The 25,701-nt window shown below is 39.1% G+C and overlaps 3 protein-coding genes across 3 annotated transcripts; all 3 read right to left on the bottom strand.

The window, feature by feature from the left end:
* Window positions 1-323: 323 nt before the first annotated feature.
* LOC135617670 (PH, RCC1 and FYVE domains-containing protein 1-like) lies at window positions 324-10,947 on the bottom strand. The gene is made up of 9 exons (XM_065118129.1): window positions 9,769-10,947; window positions 8,233-8,319; window positions 7,867-7,956; window positions 7,385-7,465; window positions 6,916-7,104; window positions 4,732-6,828; window positions 4,233-4,379; window positions 1,663-1,952; window positions 324-529 (listed from the first exon to the last, which is right to left on the bottom strand). Exons 1-9 carry the CDS (start codon window positions 9,814-9,816, stop codon window positions 415-417), a joined length of 3,144 nt encoding a protein of 1,047 aa, XP_064974201.1. The 5' UTR covers window positions 9,817-10,947; the 3' UTR covers window positions 324-414.
* Window positions 10,948-13,165: 2,218 nt separating this feature from the next.
* On the bottom strand, window positions 13,166-15,065 carry LOC135617672 (transcription factor TCP15-like). The gene has a single exon (XM_065118133.1). The coding sequence runs from the start codon at window positions 14,465-14,467 to the stop codon at window positions 13,406-13,408; it is 1,062 nt and encodes a 353-aa protein (XP_064974205.1). The 5' UTR covers window positions 14,468-15,065; the 3' UTR covers window positions 13,166-13,405.
* Window positions 15,066-20,288: 5,223 nt separating this feature from the next.
* Window positions 20,289-25,569, bottom strand: LOC135617673 (NAP1-related protein 2-like). The gene is made up of 10 exons (XM_065118135.1): window positions 25,312-25,569; window positions 24,037-24,159; window positions 23,892-23,942; window positions 23,649-23,720; window positions 23,432-23,545; window positions 23,269-23,333; window positions 22,239-22,299; window positions 21,958-22,014; window positions 21,773-21,817; window positions 20,289-20,585 (listed from the first exon to the last, which is right to left on the bottom strand). The coding sequence occupies exons 1-10, from the start codon at window positions 25,441-25,443 to the stop codon at window positions 20,541-20,543; spliced, it is 765 nt and encodes a 254-aa protein (XP_064974207.1). The 5' UTR covers window positions 25,444-25,569; the 3' UTR covers window positions 20,289-20,540.
* Between the last annotated feature and the right edge of the window lie 132 nt (window positions 25,570-25,701).

A 25,701-nucleotide genomic window follows, 5' to 3' on the forward strand; every position in this document is an offset into this window, starting at 1 on the left:
ACTAGAGAACATTACTAACTATATAGGATATACTACCTCCTATGTTCCATGACTTCGACCATATAAAGTACAACCTACCGACGACATATGATGAAACCTCAACCAAAAAAAAATTCATGTGGATCTTGGGCAAAAAAAATTTGGAGCAAGGATGATACATAGCATGTCGGCAAAGAGCAAGTCAGCCTGTGATTTGGGGTTGACAAGAAAAGAAAAAGCAACTGCACAAGCATCCCTCTAAGGCAGCAGCAAAGACAATTAGCGACGTGTGTGGCTATTTATCATCAAAACTGCTGGTATGTGCATCATCCACCGGTTGGTAGGTATATTTACAGTTACCGGAGGGGAGGGGTGGGGGAGGAGAGTTTGTGGCACCACTGCTTAGTCAACCAAGCCTTTCGTCCTGCAAGATGCTTAAGTAGAGCCAGTGGTAGAATTTTCACCGCTAAGAATGGTATATTTCTCCTGAAGCCATGATCGATTCTCTGACCACCACTTTTCTGCTTGTTGCTCGCTAAATCTTTTTCGGCTGCAGAGAAAACAATAGACTCATCAACAAAGCTGCTAGGCATGACAAAATATTTTAATAATTTTAATGTCTTGTTCATGCAGTTGAAAAATAAGTTCCTGAAAATAGCACAACCAGTTGGAATGTTTATTGTCATGTTAAATTCAACTAGGACAATAACCTGGATTTTGTTTCAGCACAAACAATTTTGTTTAATGTCATGTTAAATAGCACGAACAAGTAATATAGGTCTACTATCATAACCAAATTGACAAAATGGACATCATATCTAATTAAGTGGAACAATAGAACTTGATAACAATGCACAAAACATAAGACAAATCACTTCTTTCAATTGTTAAGCCAAAACTATGGAGTATTGAGACTTATGGATAATAAGAACATGTCTTGAACATAATGGGAGTAATAACTTTTGTTATCCTTTTCAAGACTTGAAAAATTGTTAATGGATATTCTCAGTCTCGGACACTTGAACAAGGCTCAGATGAAGTTAAAGAACAGAGTCTCTTTCTTTTATTCTTCCCATAAAAACTCACAAGTCCAAGTACAAAATGTGTAGGAGATACAACTGAAGACACTTACAGTCCCAAAATTAATCCCTCAGTTAACCACAGAAGATGATGTAAACAGAAACTTAATTATCAAAATCATTATTCAACTAGCTCTACCATTCAAGAGCCTGGGATATTTTCATCCCAATATCATGATATGAATTTTCCTTCTTTTACTTGTATTTTATGCAAGCCAACATTAATCTGAGAGTTTTCTCAAATGTTTACCCTAAATATGAGAGTGACAAAATAAAGTGCTTCCCTTTCTTAATGAAAGGTAAAACCACCAATGCAATGGCTTTATAGACTTGCTTATATCTGAACTGCACTGGTAGACATTATTGGGCAGTAAGCGCATGCAACAAAGTTGACAGATAGACCCAAAAGAAATATTAACACTAGAGAGAGAATCAAATTTATGTTGATTACAAAAAAAAAAAAGAATATGTGATTTAAAGTGTCAAGAGTTCCTTACATTAGACAGCAAAGTACCATCTAATTTCCATGTTTTATGATATTACTCCTATAAGAAAGAATATTGAGGTAAATAATGACAAATGGATAAGAGGAGACTGACAATACCTAAAGCGCACTCGCTTGAGACACTTATTGCCTCCAGGCAAAAAAGATATGGTAAAGTAAACACCTGGTTCAGCCTGTTCAACCCATTCTGCTGCTTCAGGCAATGTGTGATTTCCATTGCTGGCCAGTGGATTACCCAAGTTACTGTTTGACTCAGAAACCTGTGAAGCTAGCAAGTTGCTTGTTATGTTGTCACTGGAAGGAAGTTTTAATGAGTCAGATGTATAGCTATATCCACAGTTATGGGAAATCAGACAACCTTCTGGTACTCCTTCAGCCATAACCTTAAGCTGCCAAAGATGTGACTGGAATTAGAAACCCAACTAGTAGAACACCGAATAAAATTGCAGCATGGTAGCATGAAAAGAGACTTCTGACGCATCTTGCCACCTCGGCATACAAGCCCAGATACAAATTAAAGGATCAGTTTTCTGGTAGCTTAAGTTGAAGAAACTAGTCGTGCCTACAGTGCATGGTACATAACTAAATATAGAAATGAGTTAAAATACAGTACTGCTATAAAAATTGTTGGGATTAATAGTGGAAGGTATAATAGTGGGCTAACTGTGGTGATATATGATGAGGTTTTCTACTAAGGATCTCTTGAAGACCTTGCTACATTTTACTCTCTTGGATCCTAGATATAAGAATTCTTCCCTGTTCCTGTACATATTGATTCTGACTGCAATAAACTACCTGCAAGCAGAATTCATCTGAACATAGGATTAGATTACCAGTTACCCAGTAAAAGAAGTATACAGTATACTGCAATTTATAGATCAGTGATCCTGTTATTTCCCCCGCCAAGTATGATGAAAAATGTACTTATGAAGTTCACCTCTTAAAAGTTAAAGCGGTAACAGTCAACTTCATTTGACATATGATCCACAAACCATTTCATAATAAAAGATACAGTACAGAACCAGAATAGGCAAAATTGGTGAACCACCAAACAAGTTCAAGCATCAATCAGACTAGAATGTATTTGACTGTTAGTTCATATCAAGGATTAGCTTAAATCCTTATATGTTCATTTAAGTAATAAGTAAACTTACTGCATACAATAAACTTTCATGTGTATGTTTTTTGCTATTAATATTAATTTGATTGATGGGAGATTAATAGGAACTTAGTCTACACTTGAACGATAGAGACAAACAATAAAAAATATCTTGAACACGGCTTTGGAAATGCTAAAACAATGACAAAAATTTACAATTATGATAGATGGACAATTGGTTCCGAAACATATAGGCCATAAGTATCTTGGATCAATTTTTAGTATAAGAGGATGTTGATAAAGATAATTTATAGATTTATAGCGGGATGGTCACAATGGAGAAGATAATTAGTTTGATATGATCCACCACTTGGACTGGTCCATACCGGGCAGTAGTAATTGTTCTAATGGCCAACCAGCACACAGATCGGCCCCTTTTTTGTGATCCTGGTCCACTTCAGCCTTTATTCTTTTTTTTTATTTAGGTTTAAATCTCTCACACATGCTTAAACTCTCACAAACACTCGTGAGATCTGATTGCTTTTAGTTTGGCTAGTGATAGTGTCTTAACAAGAGCTAAATGTTAAGAGAAGATATATGTAGCTGACCGTATATGCTTGGGACGTTACAACTTATTGCGGATGCTACTCCACATGGTCATAGATTTTCCATGTTGTAAAATCCCAATAACTCAAATATAAGGCTAAGCATGCATTAAGAATCGGATGTTAAGCATTTAGAAGAAATATACAAAAATTTAGGGTTGTCTAGACTCTAGACAAGGATAGTGAGATTGACATGTAGAGTAACTAGGGAAAAAAAGTTTATATTTATGAAAATTCGGCAAATTTTGTAGAGAATATTTCACTGACTATTGTTTATATTTATGAACAACGGTACACCGAGCAGTTCATATTTCACCGGTCCAGCTATGCACCACTATGGAATTAAACTGTACCATAAAAGGTCTAAAGAGACACTTAAACTAATATTTTATGATTTTTCCTAAACATATACCATAGCAGATGATCTTAAACCGACATGCTGTAACATTACAAGATGAGATAAGTACAGGGTAGGTATATAATCCCAGAGATCTAGCCTGCAACCAAAGCACACTTTTAAATACCAGTACCAGTACCCACCCCAGAATCTTATCTAAATATTACCTACCAAATTAGTATGGTAAGTATACCTCAGCACAACCAATAAACATTACTAAATTTTATATAACATGTCATTGCTCACCAATATGATATACTGACATGCCGTCAGAAATTATGATTCAAAGTGCTACAGAAGTTCAGAAGTAGCAACTATCATGACAATTTCCATGTGCAAAAAAGAACATGATAGAAAAGGAAGTCCAACGTGAATAAGAAATTGGTGTGGATTTTTTTAGTATAATAAACCAAGAAACCATCAAATGTGTAATAATTAATTTTTATTCTGCAATTTCAGAGAAAAAATATGCCCAACATGTTCATAAGAATAGTACCTAATGCTGACCGATGAACTTTTGGAATCAAGAGCTCCACAAGGAATACTATGTGTTAAGAAGAAACTCTACCTGTGAGGTTAGAGACTTGATTACTTCCTTTGCAGCCTTGCACTTCGCAGTTTCTTCACTTGCTATTGCTTTGGTGTCTATCAACTGTTTTGTTGCTTTCTGCAATTCCACTTCTAGAAGTCGTGATTTACACATTAGCTCAGCTACCTACAGAAGAAAAAGTTCCAATTCATGGTACATAACTGATCAATTATGAGGCACCCTGATTGATGAGAACCAAGATTTCAAATGGAAATTTTAATCACAACTGAAATACAGAACAAAAGACAAATGTTTCCATCGATTTTAACTGATCCTTGCAGAAGAAAGAGCAACAAATATGATCACCAGAGGCTGTCAATTATAATAAGGCAAGAAGCTGATGTCGATGTCCATATTAATAGTTTTTTAAGTACGAAAGGAATATGCAGTCTAATTCAGTGGAATTAGTAAAGCTTGTTGAGTGCATCAGGTGAGCTAAGAAACTAAAATTACCTACTTGAAGTAACAACATACTAACCTGTGCCCGCAACATAATGACTTCTTGTCTTAGATCCTCATTATTTGGCTTCGAATCAACATCCAAAATTTCCATGCAAGTAAGATCAATTCCAGGTGCTGTGGGCATTGAATGTGGTGAACTTGGCTTACATGATGTAGGGGATGTTGAACGAGAAGCTACTCTTGAACCCGGGACAGAAGCAGAGAATATTTTCTTTGAAGATGCTTGAAGAAACTTTGAAGAGCTTGATGGGTATAAGTTTCTCAATTGATTTGGCATTGGATTATGCCGCCTATTATTTGATTCCCTAGAATCTCTACCCTCACCTTTAAAAGATTCAACTGAGGAGAGCCTAGAAAACTGTCCCTGCATTCTAGGAGCAAGTGAATCTTTGTCGGCCAGTTCACCAGGCATCTGGTTTGTGCTTCCACTTTGATGCTTTGGAAATCGAGGAATTTTACCATCCCCCATTGCCTTCTTAAGCTTGGTATAACATTCATCACATACACGATATGGCTTATTAATATTTGGTGCTAAAGAAGCTCCAGTAGATTTTTTGCTGCTACATGCTTTGCAAAAGACTGAACCACAATTATAACAATTATGACGCTTTCTTCTGAAACCAAAAGGGAGATGACAACCAGCACATATGGACTGGTCAGCACTACAAATCCACTTATGAAGACAGATGACGGCAGTAAAACTTGCACCACATACAACACTCTTCACTTGTTTGTCTTTCAGAGCTTCAACAAGTGTTGGAGTATTTCGGTCGTCACTATCACCATGGCCTAAACGGCCGTTTGTTCCTTTGCCCCAAGTGTAGACTTCAGTTCTTGAGGTCAATACAGCAACATGATAGGCACCACATGATATCTCTTCAACAAAACTATTGTAAATCTTTCCTTCAACACACGTAGGAAGTTTCCCATCCGCTTCAGGATTACCAAGTTGCCCATAGACAGTACTTCCCATTGTATAAACACGTCCAGAAGTTGTTAAACCAATAGTTATGTCATGCCCGCAAGCGACCTTACAAAAGCTATCAGAAAGAGATACTACACAAGTTGGAAGGAGTCTGGTTTCTCCGTCACCATGTCCAAGTCGACCTTTATCGCCATCTCCCCATGTGAATAGCTTCCCTGTTGAAGAGCTACCAGAATCAGAAGATGCATCCAAAATTTCCACAATTGCAGCAGTGTGCCAAACACCACAAGCTGCACGGACAGCACGCATTCCTTTGAGAGCTTCAACTTCTCTTGGTATGTTTGTGCTTCTATGATCTCCATGACCCAGAGCACCAAAGATTCCATCACCAAACGTAAACAGCTGTCCTGCAGATGTCACAATGGCCGTATGCCACGGTCCACAAGATACAGAGGACACATGCTGACCTTCCATTGGACCACAGACTTTCTTAGGAATCCAGTGACTCACATCACTCCCATGGCCCAGGAGACCTGAACTGTGCACCCCATCACCCCATGTATATAAATCCCCTGACAAAGTGACAGCACATGTATGATATTCTCCGCATGCTACAAGTTCAACATTCATACCACTTAAGGCATCAATGAGCTTTGGCTGGGAAACATCAGCATCATTTCCATGACCAAGCCTACCTCCTGACTCCTCTCCCCAACTAAAAACCTCCCCTTGTTTGGTAACTAAAACTGCATGCCCCCTACCACAAGCTAGATTGTGAACATCAAGCACTACTGCTGATTCTAAGGCTTTTGGCAATGATGCATCAATCTTAGCGGTCGATGAAATTCCAACCCTTTGGAGACCACCACCAAGAACCCCATCACCTAAACCTTCTCCCCAAATGAAAACATCACCTAGTGCATCAAAATCCTCATGACCTGATCCATGGCTTGATGAGCTAACAGCACTAGATAGACTTACTCTAACAGTGTCAACTGCAGAGGACTGGCCATTTGCATTATCTGCCGTTCCTGATGAGTATGAAGAGATAGATTTACCTAAAGATTCTGAATGAAACAAACTCCTGGCTGGTGCAGTATACAATATCACATCAGAAAATACTCTTCCCAAACTTTTGACTGGATGGCTCTCATATGGAATATTGACTTGTTGGTCATCTTTGGAATCCTTTAGAAACAAAAAGAAAAAGGGTCATCTAGTAACCAGTGAGATTAATACATTGCAGAAGTTATACTAAGAACAGACTTGCCTAACCTTATGGGAGATATCACTACCACTGAAGGGCGATGTAAACGGCGAGATTTTCTGAATATGCGTGGATGGACTATCAGAGGAAGTCCTATCACCTCTTGATTCAGATCTCAACTTCTGATGACTTCCATGTGAAATCAATGCCTTCAGTCCAACAAACCACACTTCGGCTTCATCCTTATCCTTGCAGATCTGTTAAGTTCAGTTCAACGAAACAGTATCACGAAAATGTGCTTCACAAGTAGCATAACGATATATGCAAATTGTGCAGTATATCTACACCCATTAGTCTATTTGTGCATATGAAATTGTACATACCATGAATATATGCATTATTAAGTTTTTTTTGTGCATCTCAAGTGGCCACTTTCGGAAGAGAAATTGCAGAACATTGTCCAAGAAAATACAAACAATAGAATGAAAGCATGTCCTGCCAGTAGGTAAAAGACGAGGAACAAGGATGGGTGCCTACCAGATCTAGCGATCTGTCATTGTATATAAGAGAAAATGACTGGTATTCTTTATCGGGCCGTGGATACCGCTGAAATATTGCCTGAAAGAAGAGCCACAACACATAAAATTGTCTTCACATATACAACACTACCTTCAGGAACATTTGAACAAGATACTGAAAGAATTAAAACAGGATTTTGTAAGTTAAATAATCAAAGATATGTTTGATATAAAACATTCTAGAACCAGTGTCATGAAGACCCAAGGGACAAACAACAAAGTTCTATTTAGGATATGTCATCAATTTTCATGGTAAAGAAGAAAAGGAAAAAAGAGTACCTAAATACAGCAGGTAAGTGTTTATGATGCATGATAAAAAATATAATAATCTTATGCAAATAAAATACAAACTCTTCATAATATATATAGTAAGAGAACTTGTTAGTCAACATAGGAAAATAAACATTAAGAAGATATCTGAAGATGAAGAACTGAACTTACAGTACGCTGCCCAGGTATGATTTTTGAAACCTGACTAAGTTTAAGCTGTTTCTCATCCTTTCCAGAATACCAAATTAGTAAAGATTCATCCTGGAAAAATTAGAAAATAATCTAATGAGACAAAATTATGAACCAAAAAGTAAACAATCCTCTGGTTAGATACATACAGCTTCCTGATTTCTTATTCAGATTATAGCTGGTTATACGACACCTTTAACAGCAAAAGAGAAAAAAAAAATACTATCTGCAGCAATCATATATAACAAGAAACAATTTCTAAGATTCATTAAAAGTTAAGGGCACATACAAGCAAGAATGAATAAGGACATAAGTGTACTATCCATCTAGGTAAATAAACCAACTTACATTAGAAAGCCTGAAAGGACAAAACTTTGGCTTCCCTCTTCGCCCATACTTCAATAGATGTGCTCCTTTCTTTAAGGCTGTGATTGCCTGGGCATCCTGATGTAGTTAGCATCAACAGTACAAAAATAGCACTTGGCAAATTGTGCCAAGCATTTGTTCTTATATCTTGAGTATAAAAAACAAGAGAAAGAGAAAAATAAGAGATACAATAGGTATGATTTGAGGAAAAGAAATTCCAGAATCAATCTTCAGTGTCACCAAAGCTAACCAGGGACAAATTTCAGATTTTCATCCCATAGCAGTCAAATTATAGACAAATTTTTAACTGGGTTAGTTAGCTAACCGTATAAAGTACCTGATGGCACACAAGTCAAGGAGTATGTGCTGCATAACAAATGCAGGTGTCATAGAGAGAAGGCTCGATCTCATGTGCAACAACAACCAGCTTCAAATAGATTTAGCTAAAGACACTAAAGTTGGAGTTAGTTTGAGTCAAATGATTTTTGAGAAAAAACAATTTACCCACTTTTGGTTTAACATAATTTTACAACACCACATGTGGTTAAAAGGATGGCACTTTACCCACCTGAGGCTAGATCCGTCTTGCTTGGTGCTATCTCTGAAGGGGCCAATTCAGTTCATAGAAGTAGGGCCATTATGGGGGCGGTTTAGGGTCCACCTGCTCCATAACAAAAGTCATATATGATTGTTTGGATGCTATTTGCTCGTGCAAACCTATGAGAGCTTGGGGGTGAAAGATCTCAGGGTAGTTGTTCGAGGCAAGAAGTCACTATTAGTTCAGGTAGTAGCATAACTTCTAAGAAAAGATATGTTTACATGGGCACTTTAGCCAAGCATTCAATCACCTATGATGTATTTCTGCAGATATATAAAACAGAAGAACAATGAAAATGAACTAATCTACACAATTCCTCAATCCAAAAATTCATTTTCATTGCTTATCACATGCTTTCCATAGCACAAAATCCAGAACAAGAATGGCATCATCACACACATGTCATGAACCCCAATGAAAGATATATATACATATAACTTCAGAGTTCATATGCATCTTTTACTCAATGATTTAGCAAAAAAATGTGTATTCACGAATGATATGAAGGATCTGCCTGGGGGAGTACACGCAACAAGGAGTTACCATGGGAATCAAAACTACTAAACACTCACTTCATCAAATGACAAGGATATAGCTAGGAAATCAGCACAAAAGAACAAGATTCAAGATGGATAGGCATAGGTTTATAACAGGCATCTTCTATAATGAGGGGGTGTTAATTTAATCTGAAAGTTCAAAGAGGAAGAGGACATAGGACAAGGAGATTTTTTGCACTGGAGACCTCCAAGTTTCGAGAGGATGAGATAAGACTTTCCATGCCAATGTTTACATCAAAAGTCTAGGATAATAGATTGAACGTCTCTATTTGTTTTTCTAACAAAATGATAAGGAAACATAAGACAACAGTGCATACAAAAAGGAGATAGTGGGAAAAAAATACGGATGCTGCAAGATGATACCTGCTCAACATCCCTCTCAACAGAACCATTTCTCAGAGGATCTGCCATTCACCTACTGGAATTACACAACACATGCACAAAGAACAAGCCTCGTCTGCATAATGGCCAGAAGATACAACGCTGCCAGAAAGTATCTGAGGCTGCCCCATAAACGAACTCGAGATGAGCCTTCGCTTATGGAGCAGAACTCCACATAATAATTCACTCTATTCCATCAAAGCATGTGGAAAGACCAAGAGGGATGAAAGCCCCCACGATCCAAGCATCCAAATCAACAGCAGCAGAAACTGCAGTTTCAACCCACGTTAAAGCCTTCCAAGATCAACGAACCCCAATGCCGGTGTTTCCCACACTAAAAACGCACAAGGAAACAAAGAACAGAATAATTTTGCAAGAAATTCCGACGACTTCAGGGGATCTTGCCAGCCAATTTGCTGAAACAGCTCCGGAGCTAAGAAATAACTCAAAGATCTTGATGGGAACCCTAGAAAGTCGTGATTCCCGAAAGAAACCCTCGAACTCCACGAGACGCCACGAAATTGACCAGGCTTCCGAATGGGGCCTCCAAGGAGACGAAAGGCTGCCGTGGAAGGACTGTCGACGGGATACCCTAATCCACGACGAAGGCGTTGGAATCTTGGGTCATGGACGAGGGCGTTTCAACCCAGGTTAAGGCCTTCCAAGAGCAAGAACCGCAATGCCGGTGTTTCCCACCCTAAAAGCGCATAAGGAAACCAAGCATAGGATGACCTCACGATAAATTCCAACCACTGCAGCGGTTTTTGCGACCCTATGGGTGCTGAAACAACGCCGGATCTCGGGAATAGCTCAAAGATCTTGACGGAAATCTTCGAACTCCACGACACGCCGGGAAACCGCCCAGGCCTCCGAATCAAAACACACGGGACATCCAAGGCGAAGAAGGGCTACCGTGGACGGACCGGCGACGGAATGCTCTAATCAACGACGAAGGCGATGGAATCTTGGATCATCGGGCTCGGCTGGACGAGGGGAAGCGATCGGCCCCGCTTGTAGGGAATCGCGCGTTATTCTGGATCTCCGCCGCGCACGAGACCGAGAGATGATCTGATCGAGAGCTTCGCCGCCCAACGAAGCAGAAGAAGAAGACAAAAGAAGAGAGAGAGAGAGAGGTGACGAATTCAAATGCGGTGATCCCTGCAATTGCTAACTTGCGCCCCTCTCTCTCTCTCTCTCTTTCATTCTTTCCCGTAATTAATGGACACGTCAGCAGCAAAACCCCGTTAAAGCTGAGATCAAATGCACATTAAATTAAAAGGGCGGAAGAAAGAAACACGCACCGAAAGAACCACCCAAAGTTCTCTCACATGAGACTGTCCTCCGGGACCCGCTGACGTAGACTTCGCCACGTAGGACGAGAAGCCAACGGTGTCCTGCTAAATTTATGGGGAGCCACACGTGCCTTTTTCAGAATTAAGTAATTATATCACTTTAGAGAAATAATTAGATAATTAATTTTATTATTATTAGTAGGCAAAACTGCATATTAAGTAAGTGATTGTCCAATTGGTCTCTCTAAATTTATAATTAGCATATATATGCTTGAATTTTTTTCTACATCAGTTAACTTACTATTTAGAACTATAAATTATATTTAACAATATAGGGATTTTTATGATAATCAAAATTATATTATTTGAATGTAAAATCTTTGACAAAATCTTTATTAGCTAGTTTTCATTATTATTATACTCAAGTTCATATCTGATAATTTTTATTAAAATATCATGTTATATTACTAATACCAAACAGGGAATAAAAAATTAACCAATATTATTTATTTCACTATTATCATTCTAATAAAAAAATTAAGAGGATAAGAGCAAATTCTTCCTTTTTGATATTTTAGATATGAAAATTTATATACTTATATATCCTTTTGAACTCAAACTAACTAATATTTTCTTTATCATTTTATAGTAGCATATGTGAAGATTACTAATTTAGAAGGAACCATTTGAAGATATACTGATGCTAATTAGAATTTTATAGTCATTTCATTGGTGATACATGGATTAATTATAATGACATAGTTACAAGTTTTTGAAGAAGAAGAAAATGAAAATATATTCCAGTCTTAAATGTATATATATATATAATACAGGATCATATTCCAAAATGTATGTGGGAGAGATCAAAAGATCATCTCCCACTTAGCTCAGTTAAGTTGATGAGGTATCAGAAAAGAGTGATTGTGTTTGGACTCTATCTTAATCATGATCTCCTAAAGAAAGAAGAAATTAAGTCTAAGCTAATTGAATTAAAGTTCTCATTTGCTTGTTTAATTGTAATGTTTAGTCAACATTTGAATCTGAGGTTTGTTTTTCTAATGACTCTTACTTCAGTCACACTAAAATATGATAATGAATGACTCTTTGAGAGTCTAAGAATTAATACTTCTAAGGAGATTGGTTCATTTTTCTTCTTTTGAAGAGAAAATGGAAGAGATACACCATGTTGTATCTCTATATCCAGCAGTAATGCACCATGGTTTCATCATGCTGCCATCAAAACAAAATAATTCATGTGCAGCAGCAGCCATGATAGGAGAACATAAAGCATCAGATATCCTGGAATGGAGCTTTTCCCAGAGAGAGAGAGAGAGAGGAATATAAATGTTGAAGCATGCGGTAGAGAGGACATTAGATTCATCCTAAAGTGACTACAATGTGTCAGATATCATTTGCACAAAGAGATCACAGGAGGAAATATATGACCTTCAACAGTTACCTAAATATACTTCCAAATCAAGCTGACATATCTGTGTTTTAAGCAGCCATTGGAAGATGACTTCACAAGGAAGAGTAATAGTCGACCTTGTTCTCGGAGGAGATGAGCTTAAGAGAGAGGAGAGAAAGGATAAGGCTTAATTCATGTGGTTAGGGTTACCCAATGTGACAACTCGACTGTGATAGAGAAAGAGCCGACAGCCTGCGCTAGCGTGGAATTATGACAGCTTTGGCCTTTTGCCATGCTCCTCCTTCACATTCATCCAGCCATGGCAGACTCAGACGGTGCTGTAGTTGAGAGCTCCTGCATGCCAGTATTGTATTTTGATGGGTGTTTTCATGTACAGAGAAATGGGACAACACTTGTATGTGTTTGGATGTGTATATGGAACTGTAGCGCAACACATTCCAAGAGGCAGCAATCATTGATCATATCACTCTCTGAGTGATTCTGAAGTTGACGTGCTGCTGAGCTCGATGCGTCTTTCTGGTCACCTTCATTGAATAGGAGCCTCTCACCTCTCTCTCTCTCTCTCTCTCTCTCTCTCTCTCTCTCTCTCTCTCTCTCTCTATCTCTCTCTCTATCTCTCTTTCGGTTGATGAGCATCTTGCAGCCACCCAATAAGAAATGGAGAAGAAAAGAGATCATGTTATGAAAGATAGGATCACAACACTGTGTGTCGATCCAAATTAAGGTAGTGAAACCATCAAAACCTGCCATTTCACACACAGAAATGACTTGCATTCGTATTGCGAGTGACGGACGTAGGCTTATAGTCAAAACAAATAGAGTAAAAAATCATCCAAAAATCGAAAGATTAAAGCAGAAGAAGAGGGAAAACCAGCGCATGCATGGTTGTGAGGCCGAGCTACGAATCGCTGGTGCTCATCGTGTCATGGCGCTCGCTGTCTCGGTGCGATTGTTGGGTCAGAGACTGCATCGCCTCGGAGTTGCTCGGCGACGATCGATACATGTTGAGGGCGGAAGGGATTCCCGTGTACCCCTCGCCGCCGCCGGAACCCAGCCCAAGCTGCTGGCTTGGCAGAAGAGCCATGGGCGTAGGGATGTTCATGAAGTGCAGACCGCCGGACATGGATCCTCTAAGCATGGAGGCATTTGCTGCTTGAGGGAATGTCCATATAGACTGGTTGCTACTGCCCACCATGTCTTGTGCGTTAGGGTTTGTGACCATCCATACAGTTCCTGGCATCTGCCCATGGCTTGCCTGGCTGTAGCCTGCCATCTGATGCTGCACTGGCGATGGTTGATGCTGATGAATCTCCGACTCCCATCGGCGTTTCCTTATGTTCCCGATGTCGGCCTCCGACGATGCGTCGAGGCCGATGCTGCATGAGTTGAAATTGAGAAGCACGGAGGAGGAGGACGACGGGACCTCCGGGGGGAAAGCAGAGCTGCCGCCACGTTCCCATTCGTTGTGGAACCGAAGGGACGGGCCGGGGTGAGCGGCCGCCACGCCACCGAAGTAATTCGCGGCGCGGAGGTGGGAGGGAGCGGACACGCTGGAGCCGGAGCCGCGGAGGGAGATGTTGAGCGAGGTGAAGTTGGCGGGGATGGTGCCGGTGCCCGTGGCCGCGATCACCGCGGGCTCGGCCTGCTGGAGCAGCCACTCGATGGTCTCCCCGTCGGTCTTGTGGCCCAGCTCGCGCGTGAGCTGGAAGACGCGAGCTGCGCAGAGGGCGGGCATGCGGATCCGGCGGCCGCGCCCCTCGACCTTGGTGTGGCGGTCCTTGTTGGAGCTCCGCTTGGGCGGCGGCTTCCTCAGTCGGTCAGCGGCGATCTCGCCAGCGGCGGTGGTGGAGGATATGGCTAAGGAAGGGTAAGCGGAGCTGGAGCAGGAGTCTTCTTCCTTCTTCTCGAGGAGCTGGAGAGGGAAGTTGGGCCGTCGTGATCCGCCAGGTTCGCCCTCCATGTCTGGATCAGACCATGGTACTTCACAGATAAGGACTTGAGATCTAATGATGGTGAGAGAGGGGCGAGGCACAGGGAACAATCTAACAATCAAACTCCAAGATCCAGCAGCCGATATAGATGCTTTAATTTGCTGTGATGGAGGTCAAGAGGAAGCGATACCTAGAGATCATGCAGGCCTTTGGCTTGTAGAGTACTCAGGATTCCTATATGAGAGATGGTACTACCATTTTATGGGCCTTGTTAGGACATCTCCCGCTGAAAGCTTGAGATGTGAGGCGCTGTAGGGAGAGAGAGAGAGAGAGAGAGAGAGAGAGCGAGCTTCTGGGAAGAGACCAAGCTACTGCATCTAATTTATGCAACTTGTAGGGCACAGTGATGAGGGGTAGGGAGTTGATTGAGGAAGAAATGGATAAAGAGAGACCAAACTACCTCAAGTTTGAAGGAGACTGATGTGGTAGAGAGAGAGAGAGAGAGAGAGAGAGAGAGAGAGAGAGAGAAGCGAGAGAAGGTGAACACCTCCAATCTCCTCAGCTTCAGAGAGGGAGAGAGGAAGAAGAAGAAGAAGAAGAAGAAGGCATGGGGGAGGATAAGGGAGAAGAGAGAGGGATTAAGGCAATGGGAAAGCAATGATTATAGAGACAAAGTATAAAGCAGGTCAGGTTGGACACCAATATAAATTCCATGCAATGCTAGTGCACAGGGAAGTTGCAAAATGTCAATTTAATTTATATTATCACCTCAGTAATTTAATTCTATTGCAGTCAGATCTTTGATTGAGGATGAGTCTAATATCCATACAAATTCAAAAAAAATAGCTATGAAAAAAGATTAAATAAGAAAAATATAAGAGTAACAATGAGTTCATAAAGAATATATAAATATATATAAATATATATATATCATTTTGTAAGAAGAAAGTAAAAAAACAAAAGTATCAAACAGGGTTTTAAAACACGTATTAAAATTTTCTCTATTTTTTGGGGATGGATAAAAAAATATTTAATCTCATGTAATGTTTTTTTTTTTTGCCAAAAATTAAGTGTGTAATTTTTATTTTCATTTATTTCTTGGAAATTAATTTGAAGTGGCACAGTCACCTGGCGCAGACTCCACGTGCGGTGCTCTGTTGTCGCGTATTACTCGGAAGGACAATGGTGGAGACAGCGGGTCCCACTTTGCAAGTCAAAGCACAGGCGACTCCAGAAAGAAGGTGAGCACGTGGGTCAGCCCCCACTCCAGTACCCTTTCCATTTCCTACTCCCCCCCTTCCTTCCTCCCTCCCTCCGAGTAAACCCTATGTGTTAAGAGTTAGGGTTAGGGTTAGGGTTTTCTCTCTTCCTTTCTCTTAAACAGGCTGTGCTCAAAATCTCATACGATCAAAACACTTTGCTCTGATAACCTAATAGAAGAAAATAATATTTGAATTCATGATTTGTTCACTAAGAAATAAACTGGCACTATTTTCATGGTATTTTGGGTGAGTTTTTATAACATGGCTTTGATATCAATATCCTCATTTTAATTGAAAGATTTTTGCCCTAATAATTTTCTTGATTGTCTTGACATGGATTTATTGGCCTTTTTTTACTGGAGTCTGCCTTGTGATCAAGGAAGCATGAGTAATATATTTCAGCAAAATTGTTGCATGTGTGTTTAGTAAAGTCTTAACATTAATTTGCATGAATTTAATTTATTTTGGGACAATAAATATGTTCTGGATTTTGGATTGTTAACTTCTAATTACTCAATTTTTGGTGATGTCATAATTCATCAAGACAAACTATATTTACTAGGAAAAGAAGTCAATAAAATAAATTACACTTAATGCTGAATCATAAAATAATAATTAATGGACTTGTAATTATAGAAAATGAAATTTTAATGACAACATAGAGAATATATATATATATATATATATATATATATATATATATATATATATATTTTGTAAAGGGTTCAACGTTAACTCTGAGTCCAATGTTAATGTGCTTGTTGCAAGTCTTAAAATCGAACTACGATGGTTCTAGAAAGCCTTCTAACAAAATTATATTAAAGGCATGATCGATGAATACCCTATGTTACTTTTAAGTTAATAAATAAATTAAAAAATTAAAAATTAGAAGAAAAGTGTTCATATATAATTCAATCATAAAAATCAAGAGATGCATGTTTACGGTGGATATTTGAAAATGGGTGAGAGTCGGTGCCAGTCATAATCATTAATTAGTACTTGATCGTAAAAAATCTATTAAACCATTGGATGTTATGATTACTATGCACGTGTTTAGTGCTTCGCATGAATAAAATAAAAAGTTTAACTAACTTATTAGGTAATAGGGTACCCGAAATAACATTCACTCAAAATCGATTTGATTGTGATGCTTGGTTGATACATCATATGGTGTAGGATGGTTCACATGTTGAATCCCCTTTATCACGTTTATATCTGCATCAATTTTTATAATAATAAACTTTTGATAGTTTGGCATCATTAAAAAAAAAAAAAGGATATATTTCCAACATGAATCTCATAATTACAAACATGTTAACCATGAATCAATCAGGTGGCAACTACATGATTGAACAAGTGTTAAGGTGCTCATTTGCCATGAGAATAATTTGAATTGATCTCCCACTTTAATCTAAATTAAAAGCTGAGTAACTCATAACAACATACTCTTAACTTTTATATCCACTATATTCTCATCCCTACCTTCAATACAAATGTGATTAATTAATCATGAGTAGCATTACTTTTGTTCAAATCCTATGAGACATAACCCTCTCTCTATAAGGACACATGAATTTGGCTCCTAAATATTTCCAACAATGCAAATTATGTTCAGTATTTCTCAATTTTCCTCAAATTATTCTATCTCAAATATCCTCTCTCTCTCTCTCTCTCTCTCTCTCTCTCTCTCTCTTGCATGTGTGTAAATTATATGCATGCTGTTAAAGAAGAAGCTGTAAATGGAATGAAGGAGAAACCAAAACGAGAGTGTTTCTATCTTGAGGTAATCTTTATGGGGAGGGGGAAGGGGGCGCGGAAAAAGCTTGAGGGCATTACGACGCACACATCTTTGTGGGTTGGCCATGATCATGTCCTCGTGCTCTCCCTCACGGTTGCCTCTCTCTTAGCTTGCTGCTGCTGCTGCTGCTGTTGCTGCACCGAAATGGAGGAGACAAGCGCATGTTACAGCCACATAATTGCTGGGCACTCCGCATCGATGGACATGAAGCAGCAGCAAGATGCCTCGCTGCGGAGCTACCATGGCTACCTGCCAGCCATCCAATGTTGCTCCATCGACAACAGCGAGTAAAGGCGATGTCAGCCACCCTCCTCCTTTTGGCTGTAAAGTGCTGCTCCCTCGACCTGCAGTGGGACCTCGCTCCCATGGTGATCTCTCTCCCTCCCCTCCTCCTTCCACAGTACTGCCTCTGCCGGTTAACGAGCTCCTCGTGCATCCGCTGCCTGCGCCCATGGCGATGCACCCAATGGTTCGGCCACTGGCCACCAGCCACCGAGACGAGGTGCGAGTAACAGCGATGGCCCTACTACTCACGATGTCCCCTTCCCCCCATGGCGATCTCCTTTTCCTTTTCTTTGTTTAAAGCATGCATGTCACAGCTGGGAATCAAAGGTTGCAGCTGCTGCTATCATTGCCAGGCCATATATAACTTGCAAGGGAAGGAGAAAAGGTGACCATGCAATCCCTTTGCTTTGCTTTCAGGCTTCAGCACAACTCCGAATGCAGATGGATGCAGTTCCCCATGAGTACACCACTGTTACCTAAAGATGAGAATACTCAGTACAGTGGTCGATCATGACAGGATTTGGGATCACACAGTGATGCCCAACATGTCACGGGAAAGGGAAGATGGAAGGTTCCCCCATGACATGATTAGGACCATGGCACCAAATGAGACTTAACCCAGTCATTAATGGAAGGTTGTGAGTGAAGGCTAGCTGATGATGATGATGGCACTCACTATACCTCAATCATCATACACCACCAACAGTGGCAACCATGGTTGCAGGTTCCAGCTTTTTCCAGTACTAATAGCCAAGGAAGCATTTTTTGCATCCTCTTATCAAACTCTTATAATGAGTATGATCATCTCCTGCAGTCATTAAGAAAAAAAACAATTTTTTTATTATGCATTTGCAAAATAAATTACCATGATCACAGTCTTATATCTCAGATCTTGTAAGAAAGAAATGAAGAGACTTTTCTAGTGACAAAAAAAAGAAAAAACCTTATTTGTTTGTAAAGTCTATTTTTGGGGATGCAAACTGCAGTGGTGGTAAAAGGTTACTTCAGCAGTGAAAACACTGTGATCTTGTATCTGTAACTTTGATGAAATAGTGACAGCCACAGTTTATTCTTGCAAGGCCTGATTGCTAATAAAGGGAAGTTTCATTTCAAACAGTTCATATGTCAAGAATTGCTCAACATGGCATATGCAAGCTCTGCTCTGCCATCAACATTTATTCCCCATATGTATCTCCTATTCTTCTCTCTCTCTCTCTCTCTCTCTCTCTCTCTTGTGGGGTCTTTTTAGGTGATGCTGCAAATTCTGATATGTTCAGAAACAAAGGGTTGTGATATAAATATGTTTGCACATGTTTTTCTGAACTCAAATCTCCCCTTGAAAATGTACAAACGCAAAGCTAGGGAACACAGAAATTAAAGACCTGAGGAAGTAGAACACTAGATGACAGAAACCACCACCATGGCAAAGGAGACCATAAAGCTTGCTCTTGAGAGTTGTATTATGACTTTCTACAGGGAGCTAAAGAATTCTGAGCCAAATCAGGGGTTTGAGGAAAAGCTGGACACACAAAAAAGGATTTGAGAGGAGGAGAAGGAGGAGGAGGAGGAGGAGGGAACAACTCAACTCAGCATCCAGCTGGAAGAAAGGAGGAATATTAATTATGTCCTTTGTGTCACCATATCACTGCCATAGCTCAGTGCAGGAGGATGGTGGCCTGGCACTGGACTTCACCTCCACACACACATACACACAAATCAGATCCAAACTGGTGACATCTCCCTCACAGGGGAAGTGGCCGAGGATGAGACCCAACAACTCATGCATGGATGCTGCAGAGGTTGGACAGCATGAACAGTAGTGACAACAGTGGGACATCACATGCCCTGCTGACTCCTCTCTCTGTTTGTGTGCAGTCACAAGGTCAGAGACCTTGTAGCCCTCACGTACCTACTAGACATTGATTGCAAGCATTCACTGAGATCTGGATAACATGACTAGTAGGACAAACTGTTGTGTTGTGGATGTAAATGCAAGGCAACAGTCCACCACATCACTTGCAACCACAATTGGAACTCATCACACCAATGAAACTAATATGAACATCACCATTTGGAACTTGAAAATGGAATGCTTAATGACACCCATAAACAACAAATCCATGACAGACAGCTGCTCCACAAAGTGTCATGCATTGGGGTGCAATTCCCCTGATTTAGATTCTTGACAAACAAAGGTGACAACTGCAACGAATTGAACAACTACTTGGTTGCAACAAAGAAGAAAACAAAAGAAAAAAGAACTGTTAGAAAAATCTATTTTGACTCAAAAAAATGCAGCCTTCCTTTTACTTTTTTTTTTTTTTCCCGGTCAATGCAACCCAATGAGTTCTTCACTCATGAAACAAAAAAATATGCCCATTAAGTATTTTTTGTTCTTTTTTGTTCAAAACAGCACTAAAATTAGATCATTACAATGATAATACAAAAATATCACTGCTGTCAGTATGATTATAATGGGAAAAGCAACAACAGACTCAGAAAATATAATGTGAAATTGCTATGAAATTATGCATCCAATATAGTGAAATTTGACTAACACAGCTATCAGTACACAATTCTCAACCTCATATCAAACATTTGGCAAGGAGATACAATCTAACATATCAAAGTGATGACAACTAGGAAGCATTCTGCACTCAGTCTTTCTACTGACTATATAAACTTGGTCTTGATCCTGCACGGGAGCAGCTGTAGAAGGCCAAATGCACACAATTAAGGTGGTCATCAGCAAAGATCTCATTCTTCGTCCTCTTCATCGTCACCATCCTCCTCATCAGTTTCCTTGAAACATGAAAATGAATAATTATCCAACAGTTGATCCATCTTGATAACAAAGAGGAGACAACCACCATATACAAGCTAAGCTAGGAGGAGGTAGATGGACAAGAGTAGATGCAACTATTCCCTGCCTAAAACAGAATAACATTTAATGGAGAAGTGCAGTTCTTGTGCAAGTCCTCAACAATCATAAGACAATGGCCTACAATTCCAATCTCATGAATACTGTCCAATTTGAACTTGGATGGCAGCACAGATTTAAATGTTACCAAACAAATACATTCATACTGCAAATAATAGAATATTCACTGTAGCTAGTCATTTCAGTTGAATTCAAACATAACATAAGACAATGACCATTGCTCAATCTTATCGAGTAGCTGAAACCTATGACTAACATCATTAGTCAATAACAACCTAAAGTTCTTTAGTTTTAAAAGCAAAATAGACAATTTAGATGAGGCAATCTGAGAAACTAGTTTCAGAGTTTGGGTCATTTTCAACAAGTATATATTCTATATTTTGCCAAAACTATAGATGACGGGTTCAAATAGTCTTTGTAATGATACATAATGTGGACTACGCAAGGATGTCCCATAACAACGCACCACCTCTACAAGGGTGTAACTTCTGCAAAGGACACATGATATCAAGTTTGGACCATGATACTACACGTCACTACACAAGAGAAAACAGACTCTTTCGAACTTGATTACAACATAACAAGCTTGATTACATAAGGTTTAATTGTAATATTCTGTAGTTATCTTTGCTTATAGGTAACAGATTCGGCACCTTTCATCTAAAATACATAGTTTTCAAATATGAATTCCTTGAAAATCCTGTTAATACAATCTGACAAAATGACAGATGGGTTCTTTATGAACAATATTATAATGTAAATTTGAACAAAATCTAGAAAATTAATTTTCATGTTTTGGTAATTACAAGATCACAACGGTCAAACAAAATCTTCAGGTTGGTAATCCTAATACTAGAAAATAAATTTGAAAAATCTGTACTCTGCATTTTCCCTTGTTTGATTCAAGAAAATGAGCATTATTAATAAGACAAGTATAAAACATGGAAACAGGAAATGGAATTTAAATTTCTTCGGCATCTGAGATTACATAAGCAGTATTGGAATATGACTAGCCATTATTATGTGATAAAAAGGAGAGAAAATATACCTCTTCATCATCTTCCTCTCCATCAAAGTCATCCTCATCAGCTTCCTGTACCCATAAAATAAAAAAGTGAGAAGCATTGTCAGTTGAAAAAATTGCAATTCAAATGAGTGAAAGCAAAATTCTCAAGAAAGAGGGAGAAAAAAATAGGTAGACGGAGCAGAAACACGCTAGCTAGGAAAACATACATTGTTAAAGTATTTTAAGGGATTGGGCCAGAGGTCTTCCTTGATTATCTCAGCCACCTGCATCAGAAATATAATAGCACAAGGCACTCAAAAGCTGTTCTTATTCAGTAGTCATGGTGATCTTCTGATAAGATAGTTCAATCAGATTTCAAAACAGGAAGCCGAACAAATGTCCATGACTAGTAGCGCAAAATCAGATACAATTTCACTCATCATCCAACCCAGTTATATAATACAAATAAAACCAACAATTAGTTTGAAAGAAAATCAAGAAACATTACCTCATCCATAACTCCTTCTGAGAGGTCCTTTTCTTGATTGTCATTAAACCAACTGAAGAAACTGTTCAAAAAAAGGGGAAAGCGATGGATTAGGAACTAAAGCCAGAGATATAAGAACTCCACCAATATGCTAAAGATCAATCAGTGACACCAATTTATTGATGCAACCTAACCTGGTCTGTATATCAATCATATAAAGGATTCCTCAAAGAAACATACAGTTAAAATTGAGGTTAAGGATTACCTTTGGCAGCTCAATATCTATACTTCTAACAGGGCCAAGAAAATATGCACAGACATGCAAGTGGGGCATGGCAGGGAACATACAAAGCCATGTGAACCCAACATTACCATGCTAGGGAAATCCAAACACTGTTTGGCTCATATAATACACATAAAAAGTATAAGTTGCTTGGTAATTTGCAAAGAATTATAACAAAATCAAAGTGAAAATGATGAACCAGCAAGGTGCAAATATCAAATGATGGTGCAAGTATAAGTTGCTTGGATAAAATGATGAACCAGCAAGGCGCAAATATCAAACACTGGAGCTGTAGAATAACTTTAGCGAAACATAAAATTCAGATATAAACTCCATTTATGCCTACGCTACAATCATGCTCAATTTCCAAATACAACCCTTTCAGATAAGGGAGTTAAGAAAGCAGAAGTGGACAACTTCTGGGCACAAAGCAATCCATGAAATGAATTTTTTAGGGAAATAAGAACTTGGATGTTGACAGTCAAGAATTCTATGACTAGATGCCAAGAAACATTAGTGCTTGACTAGAAGGAGGAACCATTACAAGTAGATCCTGATATGAGAATGGCAGACACAAACATGACAACTCAAGTCATTGACCTCTAAATAACAGATCACTAAGTTCTAAAATTTCGATGATTAAAATAAAAACATAACTAGCAATACAAATATCACCAAATACTAATTACTCAATGATGCAACATAGGATCACTCGTCAAACATTGTACAGACAAAAAAAAAAAGACAGTCAAGATCAACAGCCTCAACCTTTCCTCAGCAAAGAGCCGTTTGTTCCCCTTCTTCTTATGAGCATCACCATTGGCAATATGTTCCTACAAATTTAAAAATACGTAAAAATCACACCTACAACTTGGATAAAAAAAATTAATAATGAAAACTTTGGGTGCTAACAAGAATGGTTTGCTCTCACCATGCCCTCCTTCCACTTGATTGTTGTGCCAGTTACATTGGTTGTTCCTTCATCAGTGAATGAATATGTCTTTGTCAGTTTTGTGTCCTCAAAATATGGGTTATTGGAGAAGTTCTATAACTTGCAAAAAAAATTTCAATTGGTCATGGATAAAAATAGAAACGAAAAGAAACTGCAGATAATTATCGGGCTACCATTTTGGTGCTCAATAACTCACGAATGTAATGGAGTAGCCTGTCTTCATATCCTTAAAGTCTTCAACATCTAATGAACGCATGAACTTGAAAATCTACATCAATGGAAATCATCAAATTCCAAAACCAGTGCATCTATTAGAAAATAAAACAAATTTCTAAATTTTTATCTGTTAAACTAAGGTTAAGGCACAGGCTGTAATTCGAAAAGATATTATCAAAGTTAGCTATATTTTGGCATCCTTCATCATTAACAGCTTATATACCTCCTGGTCCTTTTCTGATAATAGATCGCCAAGAGCAGGATGACTCAAAAACTGCATACCATTAAGAACAAAGAAAAGATGAACTTTTAGAGATGGCACAAAAGAACATTTGACACAAAAATCAAAGAATTAAAAACTAAAATACCGCAGTTAACCAGAAGTCAGGGATATGTTTGATGATTTCAGCCCTCCTGACATAGACAGGTCTACGAATCTCATTGTATTTCTGTTCCACCTCAAAAACTTTATCACTTGCTTCCTCATTGATCTATTAAGAAAAATCTAAATCAGCATGTTGCGAAAATAGGCAAAACACATAATCTAAAAGTACTCTGAGGCAAGAATGTTAACATAAGTAAACAGTACAAAAGGATAAATGCACAAGACACTGAAGAAACCATTGAAAAGTAATCACATACTACAATAATATAATGCCATTTTTCTCAGGTTCTTTGCAATTATCTACACAATGACAGTTATAGGCAAAAGAAAGAAATTAAAAGGAAGAAGAGGACAAACTATGTGTTCCTCCTACAAATAGTTCCAAGGAAGGTGAGAGAGCACAAGAAATCTGAACTAAGAAACAAAGCCTCCACCGCATCCTTATTACATGGGTAAAATTTCCAAAATCAGTATCATAGTTTCTCAGCAATTTCCTCGCAAAAAGCTGAAGCTTAATAACTATCCTTATTTCCTATCTTTATTTTCCTTACTTTAATAACTCTGCAAAGTTGGACACTGCGGTGAACCTAAAGGAATGAGAGGTGGGAACAATTTGGCAATCTAATCAACCATTTGCTAGCCCTCATAATTGATTCTCGACTCAAAGTAACAATGTTTCTAGACATTTGACAGCAAGAATCAGAATGACACAACCTTGTTATGCCAGATACACACATTTGAGGACTATATCCACTGTTATCCAAACAAATGGAGAAACCAAGAAAGGTTTCACAGCAAGCTAACAATTTCCGACTTAGAGATATGTCAGAAGCAATATGTATTAACAACCTTACAAGCAACCTTACTCTGCTCCAAATAATAAACTTTCATCCATCTAAGATCATAAAACGACGAACATTGCAACGTGACCGAAACAGAGAGAGAGAGAGAGAGAGAAAGAGAGAGAGAAACCCGTCATCTAGAAACACCAGCGTGCGCGATTACCCAATTCAGGGACCAAAAGAGAGGAATCCTCAAGCGAGTCTATACAATCATGTGGACAACAAACTATCCCATCGAAAAGTTCTCAACTTTGAACAAGAAACGATACGAATCAGACAATCAATCATCATAAATTAAAAGAAAAATAGAGAACATTTAAAGAATCAAATACGACGGCAACTTTAAAAAGGAGAGATGGAGAGAGGGGTTAAGATTTAAAAAAAAAGGTCTTTTTTTTGGCACAAGGAAGCATTACCTTCTCCAGCTCGTCTTGGATCTCCTGGAGCTTCTCGATGGAGAGGACGAGCTCGCCGTCGATATGCTCGGGTTCCGCACCATCGGCTCCTTCCTCCGCGACCTTCGACTTCTTCCCCTTGTCGGCTCCCATCTCCTCTCCGCCGACGCCTTCGAGACCCTAACCCTAATTGACCTGCTCTTCTTCTCGTCGGCTGAGGAGACCAAACCTTCGATGGATACCGGACGCGAGAGCGAGAGCGAGAGCGACCTGCCTCCCTCCCTCTCTATCTCTACCTATATATACACCTTCCCGTCGCTGTTTGCTGGAGTTTCCCGTCACCACCTGTGGTAACATTAACTCGGTAGCGTCTCATCTGCACCGTCCAATCTCTGGGTCCGGGTACCTCTA

The sequence above is a fragment of the Musa acuminata genome, chromosome BXJ2-7 (genome assembly GCF_036884655.1).
Source record: "Musa acuminata AAA Group cultivar baxijiao chromosome BXJ2-7, Cavendish_Baxijiao_AAA, whole genome shotgun sequence".
Taxonomy (NCBI): Eukaryota; Viridiplantae; Streptophyta; class Magnoliopsida; order Zingiberales; family Musaceae; genus Musa; species Musa acuminata.